The following is an 18,138-nucleotide window of genomic DNA, read 5'->3' as shown; positions in this document are numbered from 1 at the left end:
GTACAACAGGAACAGACAGTGAAAATGACGATGATAGTGTTGCAATTGGGATGGAAAATGTGCATGGTGGTGGTAGTGGTGGTGACGGCTGTGAGGCACCAGCAGTGGGCCATGCTGCCACCCACGCTGCCACCCATGCCGCTGCCTCAGCTGATCTACAACAAAGGCCACCATCCCCCACCCACCCACCCACCCACCACACCAGCCTCCACAACCACAACCACCTGTCATTGTCCAGTATCCACCAGCAGACCTCACCTGGGATTGGCAGGAAGCTGTCAATTTTGTTCCAAATCCCCACCAGTTTGATGACAGCCAAAGTGGAATACGGCCATCTTGTACACTTGGGAACAATGCCATTGAACTGGAATGTTTCGAGTTATTCTTTGACGAACCCCTGATCAAAAGTATTGTCATGGAAAGCAACACATACTATGAGTACACCATGGCAAACACAATACTTTCACCAAAATCATGTCTACACCAGTGGAAGGAGGCAACTGTGGCTGAGATGTATCTTTTCTTTGCCATAATAATGCTTATGCCACATGTGTATAAGCACAAAGTGAAATCATACTGGTCAACAGACTGCCTGATTGCAACCCCAGGTTTCAGTGATACAATGCCAGTGAATCGATTTGTGCTGATGTTACGTATGCTTCACTTCTCAGACAAAACCAGACCTGACAGAAATGACAGGTTATATAAGATTAGGCATGTGTTTGTGTATCTGAAAGAGAAATTCAGTATGTATTTTTATCCCTTCAGGAAGCTTGTAATTGACGAGTCTTTGATTCTGTTCAAAAGAAGACTCTCTTTCAAGCAGTACATACCAAGCAAGAGGAAACACTTTGGTATAAAGTTGTTTGTGCTTTGTGATTGTTACAGTGGTCTGGTATTGGATATTATTGTGTACACTGGAAGTTATACATTGCAAAATACCAGGAAGTTATTGGGCATCTCTGGAACATTCTGTCTGTGTCCACCTTGTCGATTACTTTCAATGTTCTATATGTCGTTTCTACAGGTTTACCGTTTTTCATAAGTTCATTTTATTTTGTTTTTCAGGTACGTGTGTCCTACCAGAAGCTGTTAAAATACTATGTGCTCAACGCTTTGAAGCACCGTCCACCCAAGGCTCAGAAGAGACGGTATTTGTTCCGCTCCTTCAAGGCTACCAAGTTCTTCCAGACTACAACCTTAGATTGGGTTGAAGTTGGTCTGCAAGTCTGCCGTCAGGGATATAACATGCTCAATCTCCTTATTCATCGTAAGAACCTTAATTATTTGCATCTGGATTACAATTTCAACTTGAAACCTGTGAAAACACTGACAACCAAAGAGCGAAAGAAATCAAGGTTTGGTAATGCATTCCATTTGTGTCGTGAAATTTTGAGATTAACCAAATTGGTGGTTGATGCTCATGTGCAGTACAGATTGAATAATGTGGATGCTTTCCAGCTTGCAGATGGCCTTCAGTACATTTTTGCCCATGTTGGTCAGTTGACTGGCATGTATAGATACAAATACAAACTCATGAGACAGATAAGAATGTGCAAAGATCTCAAGCATGTCATTTACTACAGGTTCAACACAGGTCAAGTAGGGAAAGGTCCTGGTTGTGGCTTTTGGGCTCCAGGATGGAGAGTATGGCTTTTCTTCATGAGAGGTATTACCCCATTATTGGAGCGTTGGTTGGGCAACCTCCTCTCTCGTCAGTTTGAGGGCCGACATAGTAAAGGTGTTGCCAAGACTGTGACCAAGCAGCGTGTGGAATCTCATTTTGATCTTGAACTAAGAGCCTCTGTTATGCATGACATTTTGGACATGATGCCTGAAGGTATCAAGCAAAATAAAGCTCGAACCATTCTTCAGCACTTGTCTGAGGCATGGCGATGCTGGAAAGCCAACATTCCATGGAAAGTACCTGGCCTCCCAACACCCATCGAGAATATGATTCTTCGATATGTGAAGATGAAGGCTGATTGGTGGACCAACACTGCTCATTACAACCGTGAGCGTATTCGCCGTGGTGCAACTGTAGACAAAACAGTTTGCAAGAAGAACATGGGTCGACTTACACGGTTATACCTGAAGTCTGAGCAGGAACGACAACACAACTACCAGAAAGATGGACCCTACATCAGTCCAGAGGAAGCAGTGGCCATTTACACTACTACTGTCCATTGGTTAGAATCTCGTCGCTTTGCTCCTATCCCCTTTCCTCCTCTCTCTTACAAGCATGACACAAAATTACTCATCCTGGCCTTAGAAAGATTAAAAGAAGCTTACAGTGTGAAATCACGTTTAAATCAGTCTCAGCGAGAGGAATTGGGTCTCATTGAGCAAGCTTATGACAACCCCCATGAAGCTCTGTCTCGCATAAAACGTCACTTGCTAACTCAAAGAGCTTTCAAGGAGGTAGGCATTGAATTCATGGACCTTTACAGTCATTTAATTCCAGTATATGATGTAGAGCCCCTTGAGAAGATTACAGATGCTTATCTGGACCAGTACCTCTGGTATGAAGCAGACAAACGACGTTTGTTCCCACCTTGGGTTAAGCCTGGAGACTCTGAACCACCACCTCTTCTAGTGTACAAGTGGTGTCAGGGTATTAATAACCTTACTGATGTTTGGGATACAGCTGATGGAGAATGTAATGTAATGCTTGAATCAAAGTATGAAAAATTATATGAAAAGATTGATCTTACATTGCTGAACAGATTGCTGAGATTGATTGTGGACCATAATATTGCTGATTACATGACAGCTAAGAATAATGTAGACATCAACTACAAAGATATGAACCACACGAACCGTTATGGCATTATCCGAGGTCTACAGTTTGCTTCATTTATTGTACAATATTATGGTCTAGTAATGGACTTGCTGGTTCTTGGTCTGAAACGTGCTGCAGACATGTCTGGTCCTCCTCAAATGCCCAATGATTTCTTGAACTTTCAGGATGTTGCCACAGAAACACAGCATCCAATCAGACTGTATTCTAGGTATATTGATAGAATACATATCTTCTTCCGCTTTTCAGCTGAGGAGGCAAAAGATCTCATTCAACGCTATCTGACAGAGCATCCTGATCCAAATAATGAAAATATTGTGGGCTACAACAACAAAAAGTGTTGGCCAAGGGATGCAAGAATGAGACTTATGAAACATGATGTCAACTTAGGGCGTGCTGTGTTCTGGGATATTAAAAACAGATTACCTCGATCTGTCACAACCATCAACTGGGAGAATTCATTTGTGTCTGTATATTCTAAAGACAACCCTAACCTGTTATTTAACATGTCTGGATTTGAGTGCCGTATTCTGCCCAAGTGTCGAATGACACATGAAGAGTTCAAGCATAGGGATGGTGTGTGGAACCTGCAGAATGAAGTAACTAAAGAGCGAACTTCACAGTGCTTCTTGCGAGTGGATGATGAATCTATGCAGAGGTTCCACAATCGTGTCAGACAGATTCTCATGGCTTCTGGCTCTACAACATTTACCAAGATTGTTAACAAATGGAACACAGCCCTGATTGGGCTCATGACATATTACAGAGAGTCTGTAGTTAACACACAAGAACTTTTAGACTTATTGGTCAAGTGTGAAAATAAGATTCAAACACGTATTAAGATTGGTTTGAATTCAAAGATGCCCTCCAGATTCCCTCCAGTAGTATTTTATACACCAAAAGAATTGGGAGGTCTTGGTATGTTGTCAATGGGTCATGTGCTTATTCCACAATCTGATTTGAGATGGAGTAAACAGACTGATGTAGGAATAACCCATTTTAGATCTGGCATGAGCCATGATGAAGACCAACTTATTCCTAACCTATATAGGTACATTCAGCCTTGGGAAACAGAGTTCCTTGACTCTCAAAGAGTATGGGCTGAATATGCCCTTAAGAGACAGGAGGCAACTGCACAAAATAGACGTCTTACTCTGGAAGATTTAGAAGATTCTTGGGATCGAGGCATTCCAAGGATAAATACTCTCTTTCAGAAAGATCGTCACACACTAGCTTACGACAAAGGTTGGAGAATACGTACAGAATTTAAGCAATATCAGGTGCTTAAACAAAATCCCTTCTGGTGGACACATCAGCGCCATGATGGCAAGTTATGGAATTTAAACAACTATCGTACTGATATGATCCAAGCATTAGGTGGTGTAGAAGGTATTTTAGAACACACACTTTTTAAAGGCACCTACTTTCCTACATGGGAGGGTCTGTTTTGGGAAAAGGCATCAGGATTTGAAGAGAGTATGAAATACAAGAAGTTGACTAATGCCCAGAGGTCTGGTCTTAACCAGATTCCTAACCGTAGGTTCACTCTTTGGTGGTCACCAACCATTAACAGAGCCAATGTGTATGTGGGCTTCCAGGTGCAACTTGATCTGACTGGTATTTTCATGCATGGCAAAATTCCAACTCTCAAAATTTCCCTCATTCAGATTTTCCGTGCCCATCTTTGGCAAAAGATCCATGAATCTGTGGTAATGGATCTCTGTCAGGTCTTTGATCAAGAACTTGATGCTCTGGAGATTGAAACTGTACAAAAGGAGACTATACATCCTAGAAAATCATACAAGATGAATTCATCTTGCGCAGACATACTACTCTTTGCTGCATACAAATGGAACTACTCCAAGCCTTCACTATTAGCAGATTCAAAGGACACAATGGATGGCTCAACCACACAAAAGTACTGGATTGATGTTCAGCTCAGATGGGGGGATTATGATTCTCACGATGTTGAGCGCTATGCAAGGGCAAAGTTTTTGGACTACACTACTGATAATATGTCTCTGTACCCATCTCCTACAGGTGTGTTGATAGCAATTGATCTAGCCTACAACTTACACAGTGCATATGGTAACTGGTTCCCAGGAGCTAAACCTTTGATACAGCAAGCCATGGCAAAGATTATGAAAGCTAATCCAGCTCTGTATGTGTTGCGTGAGCGCATACGTAAGGGTCTCCAGCTGTACTCTTCTGAACCCACTGAACCATACCTCTCTTCTCAGAATTATGGTGAATTATTCTCCAATCAAATTATTTGGTTTGTGGATGACACTAATGTGTACAGAGTAACTATTCACAAGACCTTTGAGGGCAATCTTACAACAAAACCAATCAATGGAGCAATTTTCATCTTTAACCCTCGCACAGGTCAGCTCTTTTTGAAGATCATTCATACATCTGTATGGGCGGGCCAGAAGCGTCTTGGCCAGCTGGCTAAATGGAAAACAGCTGAAGAAGTTGCTGCTTTAATCAGGTCTTTACCTGTTGAAGAACAGCCAAAGCAGATCATTGTAACTCGAAAGGGTATGTTGGATCCTCTTGAGGTGCATTTGCTTGATTTCCCCAATATTGTGATCAAGGGTTCTGAGCTGCAACTGCCCTTCCAGGCTTGCCTTAAGGTGGAGAAATTTGGAGATCTTATCCTGAAAGCTACAGAGCCACAGATGGTTTTGTTTAATCTTTATGATGATTGGCTAAAGAATATTTCTTCTTACACAGCCTTCTCTCGTCTCATTCTCATATTAAGAGCTCTTCATGTCAATAATGATCGTACGAAGGTTCTTCTGAAACCTGATAAAACCACCATCACAGAACCTCATCATATCTGGCCCTCTCTTACAGATGAAGACTGGGTTAAAGTTGAAGTACAGCTCAAGGATCTTATTCTTGCTGATTATGGCAAAAAGAACAATGTAAATGTAGCATCCCTTACCCAATCAGAGATCAGAGATATTATTCTAGGTATGGAAATCAGTGCACCATCGGCACAAAGGCAGCAGATTGCAGAAATTGAAAAACAAACTAAAGAACAGTCTCAACTTACAGCCACAACCACCAGGACAGTCAATAAGCATGGTGATGAGATTATAACTTCTACTACCAGTAATTATGAAACTGCAACTTTCAGTAGCAAAACAGAATGGAGAGTAAGAGCAATTTCTGCTACAAATCTTCACCTGAGAACAAACTATATTTATGTATCATCTGATGACATAAAGGAAACTGGTTTCACTTACATCTTACCCAAAAATGTGTTGAAGAAATTCATCATCATCTCAGATCTTCGCACACAAATAGCTGGCTATCTGTATGGTGTTAGTCCTCAAGACAATCCTCAAGTAAAGGAAATCCGGTGTATTGTCATGCCACCGCAGTGGGGAACTCATCAAATGGTTCACTTACCACACAAACTACCTACTCATGAATTTTTGAATGAGCTAGAGCCTCTTGGATGGATTCATACTCAGCCTAATGAACTGCCACAGCTCTCTCCCCATGATATTACTACTCATGCCACTGTCATGGCTGACAACAGTTCATGGACTACAGACCGTACAATAGTTATCACATGTTCATTTACTCCAGGGTCTTGTTCATTGCAGGCATACAAACTCACACCATCTGGTTTTGAATGGGGCCGTAATAACAAAGACATGGGTAACAATCCGAAAGGTTATTTACCATCCCATTATGAGAAAGTTCAAATGCTTCTGTCTGATCGTTTCCTTGGTCTTTTCATGACGCCCTTGCAAGCTTCTTGGAACTATAATTTCATGGGAGTACGTCATGATCCCAACATGAAGTATGATTTGCAATTAGCTAGTCCTAAAGAATTTTACCATGAGGTTCATCGTCCAGCTCACTTCCTCAACTTCTCATCTCTGGACGAAGCAGATACTGCTGGGGCAGACAGAGATAACTCTCTAGAGTAAATAGAAATAGATATTGTTGATAGTATACTTATCTGAATAATCTATGCTCTTTTAAGGTTCATATTATATTGGGAAGAAATTAGTAAATGGTATAATATATTGACAATTTTTTAATGAATTAGTTCATAATACTATAACATGAATTCAGTATATGTAATGATTTTAACGTTGAATTTTGGAGTGACATCTGAACTGTCGTATCAGTGCACCTCTGCAAAGAGAGTGATTGTGTGAATGATGGCGAGTGGTTTTTTTTTTTTTTTTTTTTTTTTTTTTTTTTTTTTTTGTCACCCTGCCATGGTGGGAGACACCAGCGTGTTGAAAAAAAAGACAGTTGATTGAGTGAATGTTAATGTGTTTTTTTCTCTGGGCCACCCTGTCTTGTCAGGTGACAGCCATTGAGTTAAAAAAAAAAAAAAACATATTTTCATTTGGTTAGATGGTAAACAATATCACTAATGTCAGTTGTAAAAAATATTGTTTCTGTACTGAATAACTCGCATGATTTCAGCATTTTTTGTGAATATAATAATGCAGACTATTTTCTGTGGAAAACAAAGTTTATACCATTACAAACAAATTTATTTTAGGTGCACCACTATATATATATATATACACACACACACACACATGTATGTATAAATATACGTATATTATTAAATAAAAGTATTAAATTTGAATTATTTTTTTTCACCCTTAAGCACCAGGCCATCAAGACTTTTACGGCATAATTATTTTTGCTTTGTTAACAGGATTTTACTGTCGAGTCATAAGTCCCTGAAGCAAGGGATATGTACTCTTTCCACTTTTCTTTTCTCATTCATAATACAGCCTCTCCTCAATGACGGAGTTAGGGGCCTAACACCCCGTCAGTAAATGAATTCGTCACTAATTGAGGAATTGCCCCTTACCGACACTTCAAAAGTGTCACCACCCAAAATTAAAACATTCACTTTTATGTTTGCTGGGAAATTCTTTTACCTTCCTCCCCTGTTCCCTCCCAAGTTTCTTCCTCTTCTGCCACCTCCCAGGTTCCTGTCTCTTCTGTCCCCTGCCACGCTTCTCCAGTTCCCTCCACCCTTTCGCCCCCCACTACCTTGGTACAGTCCAATACAGTTCCAATCTTTACTCATCCTCCCCCTACCATTCCCAATATTGTCTCCCATACGACATCTCTGAATTCCGAAACACTTGAAGCAATCTCTGAATATATTGCAGAGACCAAACCATCAATGGACACTGATCCACCTTCCGCTCTTTCTCTCTCCTCTGCTCCATCTGCGCAACTCCTTTCTTCACAGCGCACCGTTCCTTCGCTGCTTGAACATTTTCCACTGCCTCATCATGTGGACTTTTCTAACCCTTCTAGTCCGTAGGAACCCTTTCCTGTGGATTTCAAGTATCTTTATCATTACCAATCATGGCCTTTTTAAAGTGGAATATACGCGGCCTCAGGGGTAATCGGGGTGAGCTTCAGATGTTACTCTCCCAGTTTGCCCCTGTTGGTGTTTGCTTACAGGAACCAAAATTACACTCTGCTGTTATTTCTCACATCTCAGGCTATAATTTATTGTATTCTTCAGATCCTTTTCCTGATGGGACCTTTAATGAAAGTGCCCTTCTTCTCCGCACTGATATTCCGTACCATCAGCTATTTGTTCATACTTCGCTGCATTACACAGCAGCCCGTATCCACTTACATAGGTGGTATACGCTCTGTTCTTTATATCTCTCTCCTTCTCGGGCATTATCTATTCCGGATTTTGCCTTCCTTGTTTCGTCATTACCGCCACCGATTCTGTTACTTGGTGATTTTAATGCCCACCATTTCCTCTGGGGGGGTCTCACTGTGATTCCCGTGGAATTCAGTTAGAGGCTTTTCTTGCCACCCACCCCCTCCATGTTTTAAATACAGGTACTCACACCCATTTTGATCCTCGGACTCATACTCTCTCTTGCATCGATCTCTCAGTTTGCTCTTCCTCCGCCGCATTAGACTTCACTTGGTCTGTTCTCCCGGACTTACATGACAGTGATCATTTCCCAATCATTCTTACTTCCCCTTCATATTCGCCACCTCTTCGCACCCCACGCTGGCAATTTAATCGGGCAAATTGGAACCTTTACTCACACCTGACTGTTTTTAAAGAGGTTCCTTCTTCGTCCTCCATCGATGAGCTTTTACACCTCTTCTCGTCCTCCGTTTTCACCGCAGCTTCTCATTCTATACCCCAAACTTCGGGCAGGCATTCTCAGAAATGCGTGCCTTGGTGGTCTCCTGCTTGTGCTCGTGCAGTACGTTTGAAACGCGCTGCATGGGGCAGGTACCGGTACAATAGAACCACAGAGCGACTCCTTGATTTTAAACAGAAGCGTGCGATCGCTCGCCGTGTCATCCGTGACGCTAAACGCACTTGCTGGCGAGATTATGTCTCCACCATCACCTCTGCTTCCTCTATGAGTGCAGTCTGGAAAAAAGTACGAAAACTGAGTGGTAAATATTCTCCTGACCCGGCTCCTGTTCTGCGGGTTGCCGGTGTTGATATAGCAAACCCACTAGATGTTGCCAATGAAATTGGCAATCATCTGGTCCGTATTTCTCAGGGACTCCATCTATGCCCCTCATTTCTTTCCTCAAAGTCTGCCAGAGAGTTAGCACCCTTGGACTTTTCTTCTCTCAGAGAAGAACAGTATAATGTGCCTTTTACACTTCAAGAACTGGAGGCAACACTCTCAGCTTGTCGATCATCGGCAGCTGGGCCCGACGACATTCATATTCGTATGCTACAACATTTACATCAGTCAGCCCTTGCAGTCCTATTATGCCTTTACAATCTTATTTGGTCACAAGGAGTTCTTCCACAGCTGTGGAAATCCGCCATTGTTCTCCCTTTCCGCAAACCAGGCACTACGGGACATGAAACCTCCCACTATCGTCCCATTGCTCTTACCAGTGCAGTTTGCAAAGTAATGGAACGCCTAGTAAATAGACGTTTAGTGTGGTATTTAGAGACACACAACAGTCTCTCCACTCGTCAATATGGCTTTCGTAAGGGACGTTCTACCATAGACCCCTTACTACGCTTGGATACGTATGTTCGTAATGCCTTTGCGAATAACCACTCAGTTATTGCCATATTTTTTGACCTTGAGAAGGCATATGACACAACTTGGAGGTATAATATTTTAGCCCAAGCCCACTCCTTAGGCCTTCGAGGCAATCTACCATCCTTCCTTAAGAACTTTTTAACTGACAGGCATTTCCGTGTTCGGGTTAATAATGTGCTCTCCCCGGACTTTATCCAAGCTGAAGGTGTCCCCCAGGGATGTGTTCTGAGCACAACACTTTTTCTCCTTGCTATTAATGATTTGGCCTCTAGTCTTCCATCAAATATTTGGTCATCACTCTATGTTGATGACTTTGCTATTGCCTGTGCAGGCGCTGACTGTCACCTCCTTACAGTTTCTCTCCAACATGCAGTCGACCGTGTTTCCAATTGGGCCACCACACGTGGGTTTAAATTTTCCAGCACTAAAACCCACCAAATCACTTTCACTAGACGCTCTGTCATCTCCGATCATCCTTTGTACCTCTATGGCTCCCGTATCTCTGAACGTGATACAGTCAAGTTTCTGGGCCTTCTCTTTGATCGTAGGTTATCCTGGAAACCTCACATTACCTCTCTGAAGGCAACTTGTCACAGCCGGCTGAACCTTCTTAAAACCCTTGCTCATCTTTCGTGGGGAGCTGATCGTCGAACCCTCCTTCGCCTACATTCCACCCTTATTTTATCGAAACTTGATTATGGTGACCAGATCTATTCAGCGGCATCTCCTGCTACTCTCTCTAGCCTTAACCCCATTCATCACCAAGGATTACGTTTATGCCTTGGTGCTTTCCGCTCTTCCCCTGTCGAGAGCCTCTATGCAGAAGCGAACGTTCCATCCTTATCCGATCACCGTGATGCCCATTGCCTGCGCTACTATGTACGCTCTCATGATCTCCGCAATCCTTCCATTTATAGAGTGGTCACTGATATTAGTAGACATTCTTTATTTGTTCGACGCCCCTGTTTACTCCGTCCCTTCTCTCTTCGCCTTCATTCGCTCTTGTCTTCTCTTCAACTACCACCTTTCTATGTACATGTAGCATCTCACTTTTCCCTACCCCCCTGGGAAGTTCCAGCTGTTCGAGTCTGTTCTTTCTCCCTCCCTTGCTCGAAAGCCCAACTGTCTACGGTCGCTTCCCGCTCTCTTTTTCTTGACCACTTTCACTCTCATTCTCATGCCATTGCTGTGTACACAGATGACTCTAAGTCTTCTGACGGCGTAGGATTCGCAGCAGTGTTTCCGGACAGCGTCGTACAAGGGCATTTACTATCTTCGGCTAGTATTTTTACTGCTGAATTATATGCCATCCTTACAGCACTTATCCGTATTGCATCTATGCCTGTGTCATCTTTTGTGGTTGTCTCAGACTCCCTTAGTGCTTTACAGGCTATACAAAAATTTGATACACCTCACCCCTTAGTCCTCCGTATCCAACTTTGGCTACGCCGCATCTTTACCAAGCATAAAGATATTGTTTTTTGTTGGGTCCCTGGTCATGTTGACGTACAGGGCAATGAACAGGCAGACACTGCTGCACGGTCAGCAGTACATGACCTACCAGTTTCTTATAGAGGTATTCCATTTACGGACTATTTTGCTGCAATATCTTCCCACCTTCACACCCGTTGGCAACAACGTTGGTCTACTATGCTCGGCAACAAACTTCAGTCTATTAAACCGAGTATAGGTCACTGGCCGTCTTATCACCAATGTCGAGGTTGGGAGACTACTCTCTCCCGTCTTCGCATTGGCCATACTCGTCTTACTCATGGATATCTCATGGAGAGGTGTCTTGCTCCTCTCTGTGAGAATTGCCAAGCTCCATTATCAGTCAGCCACATTCTGTTGGACTGCCCACTTTATCAACGAGCACGCAGAATTTACCTCTGTCGTCGTCTTCGCTCCGCTGCTCTCTCTACCTTCCCTTCTCGCTGATGGACCCACCTTTCATCCGGACTCTCTCATTGACTTTTTGACAACGACTGACTTACTTCACAAATTCTGATACCTTCAGCCCTTTCTACTTCAATCTCTTGCTACCTTCTACCCCCGTACATTCCCCTGCCCCGCTGTTTTCTGTAACCTGCTGATCATCCCCCCTCCCTTCTGCCATCCAATTCCCTTGCTTCCTTCCCTACCCTGCAGCGCTGTATAGCCCTTGTGGCTTAGCGCTTCTTTTTGATTATAATAATAATAATAATGGGAAATTCTTTTCAATCAGTTTATTATTAATGGTAACACAACATAAAATAGGTCAATGACATATGATATATTCCAGGAAATGCGTGCATAGCTGATTACTTGGGAAATTTTTTGAGAAAATTGCACTTTTTTCAGTCTTTGCATAGGATAAGAATGATCTTCTATAGTTACCCTTCAGGTACATAGCATTTAACGTTTTCTGTAATAGTTGCAGTCACTTTTTTTTTTTTTTTATCCCTCCCTGCCCTCCACACCTCTCTATGTAACGTCAGTTTTCATTAATTTGGGTGTTTTTGTCGTGCTTCTACGTTATTTATGTTATACCTAATATTATTATGGAATAAATATGATAGGCAGATAACCTTTATTGATAATAATAGTATAATTATACAATGTTTTATAGTGCCGAAAGGCACACCTCTCCATGTGTCACGGGCCATCACGAGTTACTGAGACACTGCTGCTCCTCCCTCTGCTATAGTTCCAACCACTTTGTAACGATGCCAAATGGCGAATTAAGTACGTATATTAGAAAAAATAAAATAATGAAACTCCAACTTGATAACTTTAATTTGCATAACTTATTTTTTTTTATTTTTATTATCACACTGGCCGATTCCCACCAAGGCAGGGTGGCCCGAAAAAGAAAAACTTTCACCATCATTCACTCCATCACTGTCTTGCCAGAAGGGTGCTTTACACTACAGTTTTTAAACTGCAACATTAACTTATATATTACAGAAAACAATAAAGTAAAATAAACATACGAGTTAACCTTACAGAAAAATAGCTTAAGAATCTGGCAACATTTTAGTATAAGTATAATCTTTGTACCATGTTTCTACAAATAATTATAGTCATTTTGCAAAAACTATTTTTATGATGCGGCGAGTAATGTGCATCTGAACACGTACTGAATTTTCAGAATTTTTTCTGATTTTCTAAGTTTTTATTTAATTTTTCTGTATTACATTAGATTCACCATCTAACATCATTACGAAGCGGTAGGAGCTAAACGAGAGAGGGAGAGGCAAACAATAGCATTCAGTACATGTATCTGGTTAGTCATCATGGGCGTTGGATGTTACCCGTGGCGCTGATAAAATGTTGTGTAATTACGCTAATATTAGTAATAAAGGTTATCCATCTATTACATTTATTCCAAAGTGATGTCAGAAACACGATAAATACCCTAGAACTAATGAAATTGCTGAAATGAATAATATATGCCACATGTGAATGGGATAGACATGGAGGCTGCTGCTCTGGGATAAGATTATAAAATACAGGGCTGTATAGCCCTTGTGGCTTAGCGCTTCTTTTTGATTATAATATAAAATACAGGGGATCCTCAGTTAACGATATTAATCCGTTCCAGAGAGCTTGTCCTTAACCAATTTTATCGTTATTCGAATTAATTTTCCCCATAAGAAATAGTGGAAATCCAATTAATCCGTTCCAGACACTCAAAAGTATTAAACAAAATAATTTACTTGCATGAAATATACATTTCCCTACACAGAAAACAATGATACATGAAGAATAAAACAATAATAGCATCACACTTACCTTTATTGAAGACATGGTGATGTATGGAAGACGGGAGGAGGGGAGAGGATGGAGACCTTTACAATTGTTTGGAAGGAGAATTCCACTCCATAAAGACTTCAGGTACCAAGTCCTTATCCTGGGTTACTCCCCTCTTTCGTATTTTAATGCCACTAGGACCAGCTTGAGAGCCACTGGACCCCTGTCGCTCAAAAAAGTTTTCCAGAGAGGTCTGTTTCTGGCATATGTTAGGAATTATGTTGGGAGACACAAGATAGTCCTTCAATATGACACTAATATCAGTTCTATGGCTTATTTATCTCGCACAATTCATCTAATATGACATAAACAATATTAATAACATAGAAACATGACACATACACCTACCATCCGACTTATGACCTGCTCGACATACGACCACTTGACTTATGACCATGTTTTGTATGCCATACTTCTGGGAAATAAACAACAGTTTGTGTTGTACACAGTGTTTATCCTAAACCTTACAGTATAAAATACAGCACAGTGGACCCCCGCATAACGTTGGCATCGCATAGCGTTAAATCCGCATAGCGATACATTTTATCGCTAAAATTTTGCCTCGCATAGTGCTAAAAAATTCGCTCAACGCGATTCGTCCGAGACGCATCCATGCGGCCTGAGCCAGCCTCACTTGTTTTGCCAGTGGCATTGTTTACAAGCCAACCTCCGCGGTAACATTCATGCATACAATCGGAACATTTTGTATTATTACAGCCTTTTTATAGTGATTTCACCTAAAAAATAAGTGACCATGGGCCCCAAGGAAGCTTCTAGTGCCAACCCTACAGGAATAAGGGTGAGAATTACTATGGAGATGAAGAAAGAGATCATTGCTAAGTATGAAAGTGGAGTGCGTGTCTCCGAGCTGGCCAGGTTGTATAGTAAGTAAACCGCAATCAACCATCGCTACTATTATGTCCAAGAGAACAGCAATCAAGGAAGCTGTTCTTGCCAAAGGTTTAACTGTGCTTTTGAAACAGAGATCGCAAGTGATAGAAGATGTTAAGAGACTGTTATTGGTGTGGATAAACGAAAAACAGATAGCAGGCGATAGCATCTCTCAAGCGATCATAAGTGAAAAGGCTAGGAAGTTGCACGAGGATTTAATTAGAAAAATGCCTGCAACTAGTGATGCGAGTGAATTTAAGGCCAGCAAAGGTTGGTTTGAGAGATTTAAGAGGCGTAGTAGCATACATAGTGTGATAAGGCATGGTGAGGCTGCCAGTTCGGACCAAAAAGCAGCTGAAAAATATGTGCATGAATTCAAGGAGAGATAGACAGTGAAGGACTGAAACCTGAACTGTGATGAAACAGGCCTGTTTTGGAAGAAAATGCCAAGCAGGACCTACATTACTGAGGAAGAAAAGGCACTCCCAGGACATAAGCCTATGAAAGACAGGCTTACTCTGTTGTGTGCCAATGCTAGTGGTGATTCCAAAGTGAAGCCTTTATTAGTGTATCACTCTGAAACTCCCAGAGCGTTCAGGCAAAAGAATATCCTCAAGGCTAATTTGTGTGTGCTGTGGAGGGCAAACAATAAGGCATGGGTCACTAGGGACTTTTTCTATGACTGGTTACACCAAGCATTTGCCCCCACTGTGAAAAATTACCTAACTGAAAAGATTATTATTATTATAATCAAAAAGAAGCGCTAAGCCACAAGGACTATACAGCTAACTGAAAAGAAATTAGACCTTAAGTGCCTCCTGGTGTTAGACAATGCCCCTGGTCATCCTACAGACTTGGCAGAGCGACTTTGTGGGGACATGAGCTTCATTAAGGTGAAGTTTTTGCCTCCTAATACCACTCCTCTCCTGCAGCCCATGGACCAGCAGGTTACTGCAAACTTCAAAAAACTGTACACAAAAGCTATGTTTGAAAGGTGCTTTGTAATGACCTCAGAAACTCAATTGACTCTAAGAGAGTTTTGGAAAGATCACTTTAATATCCTCAATTGTGTAAACCTTATAGGTAAGGCTTGGGAGGGAGTGACTAAGAGGACCTTGAACTCTGCTTGGAAGAAACTGTGGCCAGAATGTGTAGACCAAAGGGATTTTGAAGGATTTGAGGCTAACCCTGAGAGGAGTATGCCAGTTGAGGAATCAATTGTGGCATTGGGGAAGTCCTTGGGGTTGGAGGTTAGTGGGGAGGATGTGGAAGAGTTGGTGGAGGAGGACAATGAAGAATTAACCACTGATGAGCTGCTAGATCAACTTCAACAGCAAGAGGCCACACCTGAGGAAATTGCTTCGGAGGAGGGGAGAGAGAAATTGAAGAAGTTGCCTACTTCAAAGATTAAGGAAATTTGTGCAAAGTGGCTTGAAGTGCAAACCTTCATGGATGAAAATCACCCTCAGACAGCTATTGCAAACCGTGCTGGTGACTATTACACTGACACTGTTGTGAAACACTTTAGGAAAGCCGTAAAGGAACGAGAGGTACAGGCCACTATGGACAGATATGTTGTGCAACAGAAGTCCAGTGACTCTGAAGCTGGTCCTAGTGGCATTAAAAGAAGAAGGGAAGCAACCCCGGAAAAGGACTTGATACCTCAAGTCCTAATGGAAGGGGATTCCCCTTCTAAACACTAAAACCATCCAGTCTCCCCTCCTCCCATCCCATCAATCATCACCACATCTTCAATAAAGGTAAGTGTCATGTAACTGTGCATGTTTTCTTAAGTTTGTGTGTATTAAAATTAATATTTCATGTGGTAAAAAATTTTTTTTTTCCATACTTTTGGGTGTCTTGCACGGATTAATTTGATTTCCATTATTTCTTATGGGGAAAATTAATTCGCATAACGATAATTTCGCATAACATTGAGCTCTCAGGAACGGATTAATAGCGTTATGCGGGGGTCCACTGTACTAAAAGCATAAAAAGTAAAGTAAAAAAAATGAAATACCTAAATAAAACAATAAAATAAAATCATTACAAAAATGTGATGTTGATATTCAGTAGTAAGGTTTGACTTATGTCCATTTTGAGTTACGACCAGTTGGTCGAAATAATCTCGGTTGTAAGTCAGATGGTACCTCTATTATTTTTTTTAACAAGTCGGCCGTCTTCCACAGAGGCAGAGTGACCCAAAAAGAAAGAAAATCCCCCCAAAAAAGAAAATACTTTCATCATCATTCAGCACTTTCAGCTCATACATAATCACTGTCTTTGCAGAGGTGCTCAGATACAACAGTTTAGAAATCCCTCCAAACTGTCAATATCCCAAACCCCTCCTTTAATAACCCTTTCAAGGTCCAAGGCCAAAATCTGAAGTCACGCACCAGTGTCCAAGAAATTTTTAAAAAAAAAAAAAAAAAATTATTTTTTCTTACAGAATTAAAGAGCATATTTTTGTGAAGGTAATAAAACAAAAAAAAATAGAATCTGATCATTACTTACCGAGATACAGTGCCAAGAAGTTTATAGAAAATGATGTGGTGACGGCAACATCGACGAATTCCACATACGCGTATTATATTATTTTGTTGTTTTAGTTGTTTTTTCTTTTCTTTTCCAATTTTTTTCTATTCCTACTAACATTTGGGGCCTGAGAGACCAATACTGTATATAATTGATATACAGTGGACCCCCGGTTAACGAACATTTTTCATTCCAGCAGTATGTTCAGGTGCCAGTACTGACCGAATTTTTTCCCATAAGGAATATTGTGAAGTAGATTAGTCCATTTCAGACCCCCAAACATACACGTACAAACGCACTTACATAAATACACTTACATAATTGGTCGCATTTGGAGGTGATCGTTAAGCGGGGGTCCACTGTATATATATACTCACTGTATTGAACACAATAACCGCACTAAAGTTATTATCATATTATTGTTTACCACTGTTGTTTATTACAATAAACATGCACAAATATTGTATAATACTAATGTTCTATTATATATTTACATATTTACAATCACTGGACATGGTTTTAGAACTGGAGCTTGTGGAACTCCTTGAAACAAGGCACCATGCACAGAGGCACCTTACATTCCTCACACATAAACCGAGTGTCTTTGCGTCTTTGTTGCCGTCGTTTTGTTTGTGCACAGATAATGCATCTCTTCTGAGCAAATTTCTTTTGAGTTGAAGGAAGCTGTATTATGAAATGATCACCTTCTCTCCTCAAACGCTTGGGTATATTGTGATGAATTCGAGGACCATGTTGTATTGCAGGTGTTGTTACCTGGTACTTCATTATGAGTTGTCTGACAACAGACAAACAAAATTCACCATACGGTGGTCTGTTACCAGTCTTTATTTGGTACATATTATATGCATTCAGCATTGAAATGTCCATGAGATGGAAGAAAAGTTTCATGTACCACTTGTAACTCTTACGAACACAGTCAACAAAACCAATCTGCATGTCACACTTGTCAACCAAGCGCATGTTTTGTGTATAATCAATCACTGACACTGGTTTTCGAATACGTTCATTAGTCACTCGATCAACTTTGCCACTGTCTTGCAT

General features: G+C 41.2%; 2 protein-coding genes across 2 annotated transcripts in view; one reads left to right on the top strand and one right to left on the bottom strand.

The window, feature by feature from the left end:
* The window catches only part of Prp8 (pre-mRNA processing factor 8), a 104,268-nt gene extending 96,838 nt beyond the window's left edge, over window positions 1-7,430 (top strand). Inside the window, exon 8 of the mRNA XM_053779548.2 lies at window positions 1,069-7,430. Within this exon, the coding sequence (XP_053635523.1) occupies window positions 1,069-6,750 (5,682 nt within the window). The 3' untranslated portion in view covers window positions 6,751-7,430. The remainder of the gene's footprint in view (window positions 1-1,068) is intronic.
* Window positions 1-18,138, bottom strand: part of LOC128690823 (copper homeostasis protein cutC homolog) — an 89,833-nt gene that overhangs the window by 3,726 nt on the left and 67,969 nt on the right. The window lies entirely within an intron of this gene.

The sequence above is a fragment of the Cherax quadricarinatus genome, chromosome 24 (genome assembly GCF_038502225.1).
Source record: "Cherax quadricarinatus isolate ZL_2023a chromosome 24, ASM3850222v1, whole genome shotgun sequence".
Classification (NCBI taxonomy): domain Eukaryota; kingdom Metazoa; phylum Arthropoda; class Malacostraca; order Decapoda; family Parastacidae; genus Cherax; species Cherax quadricarinatus.
The sequence above is the reverse complement of the archived record's forward strand: the minus strand, read 5'-3'. Positions and strand labels throughout refer to the sequence as shown.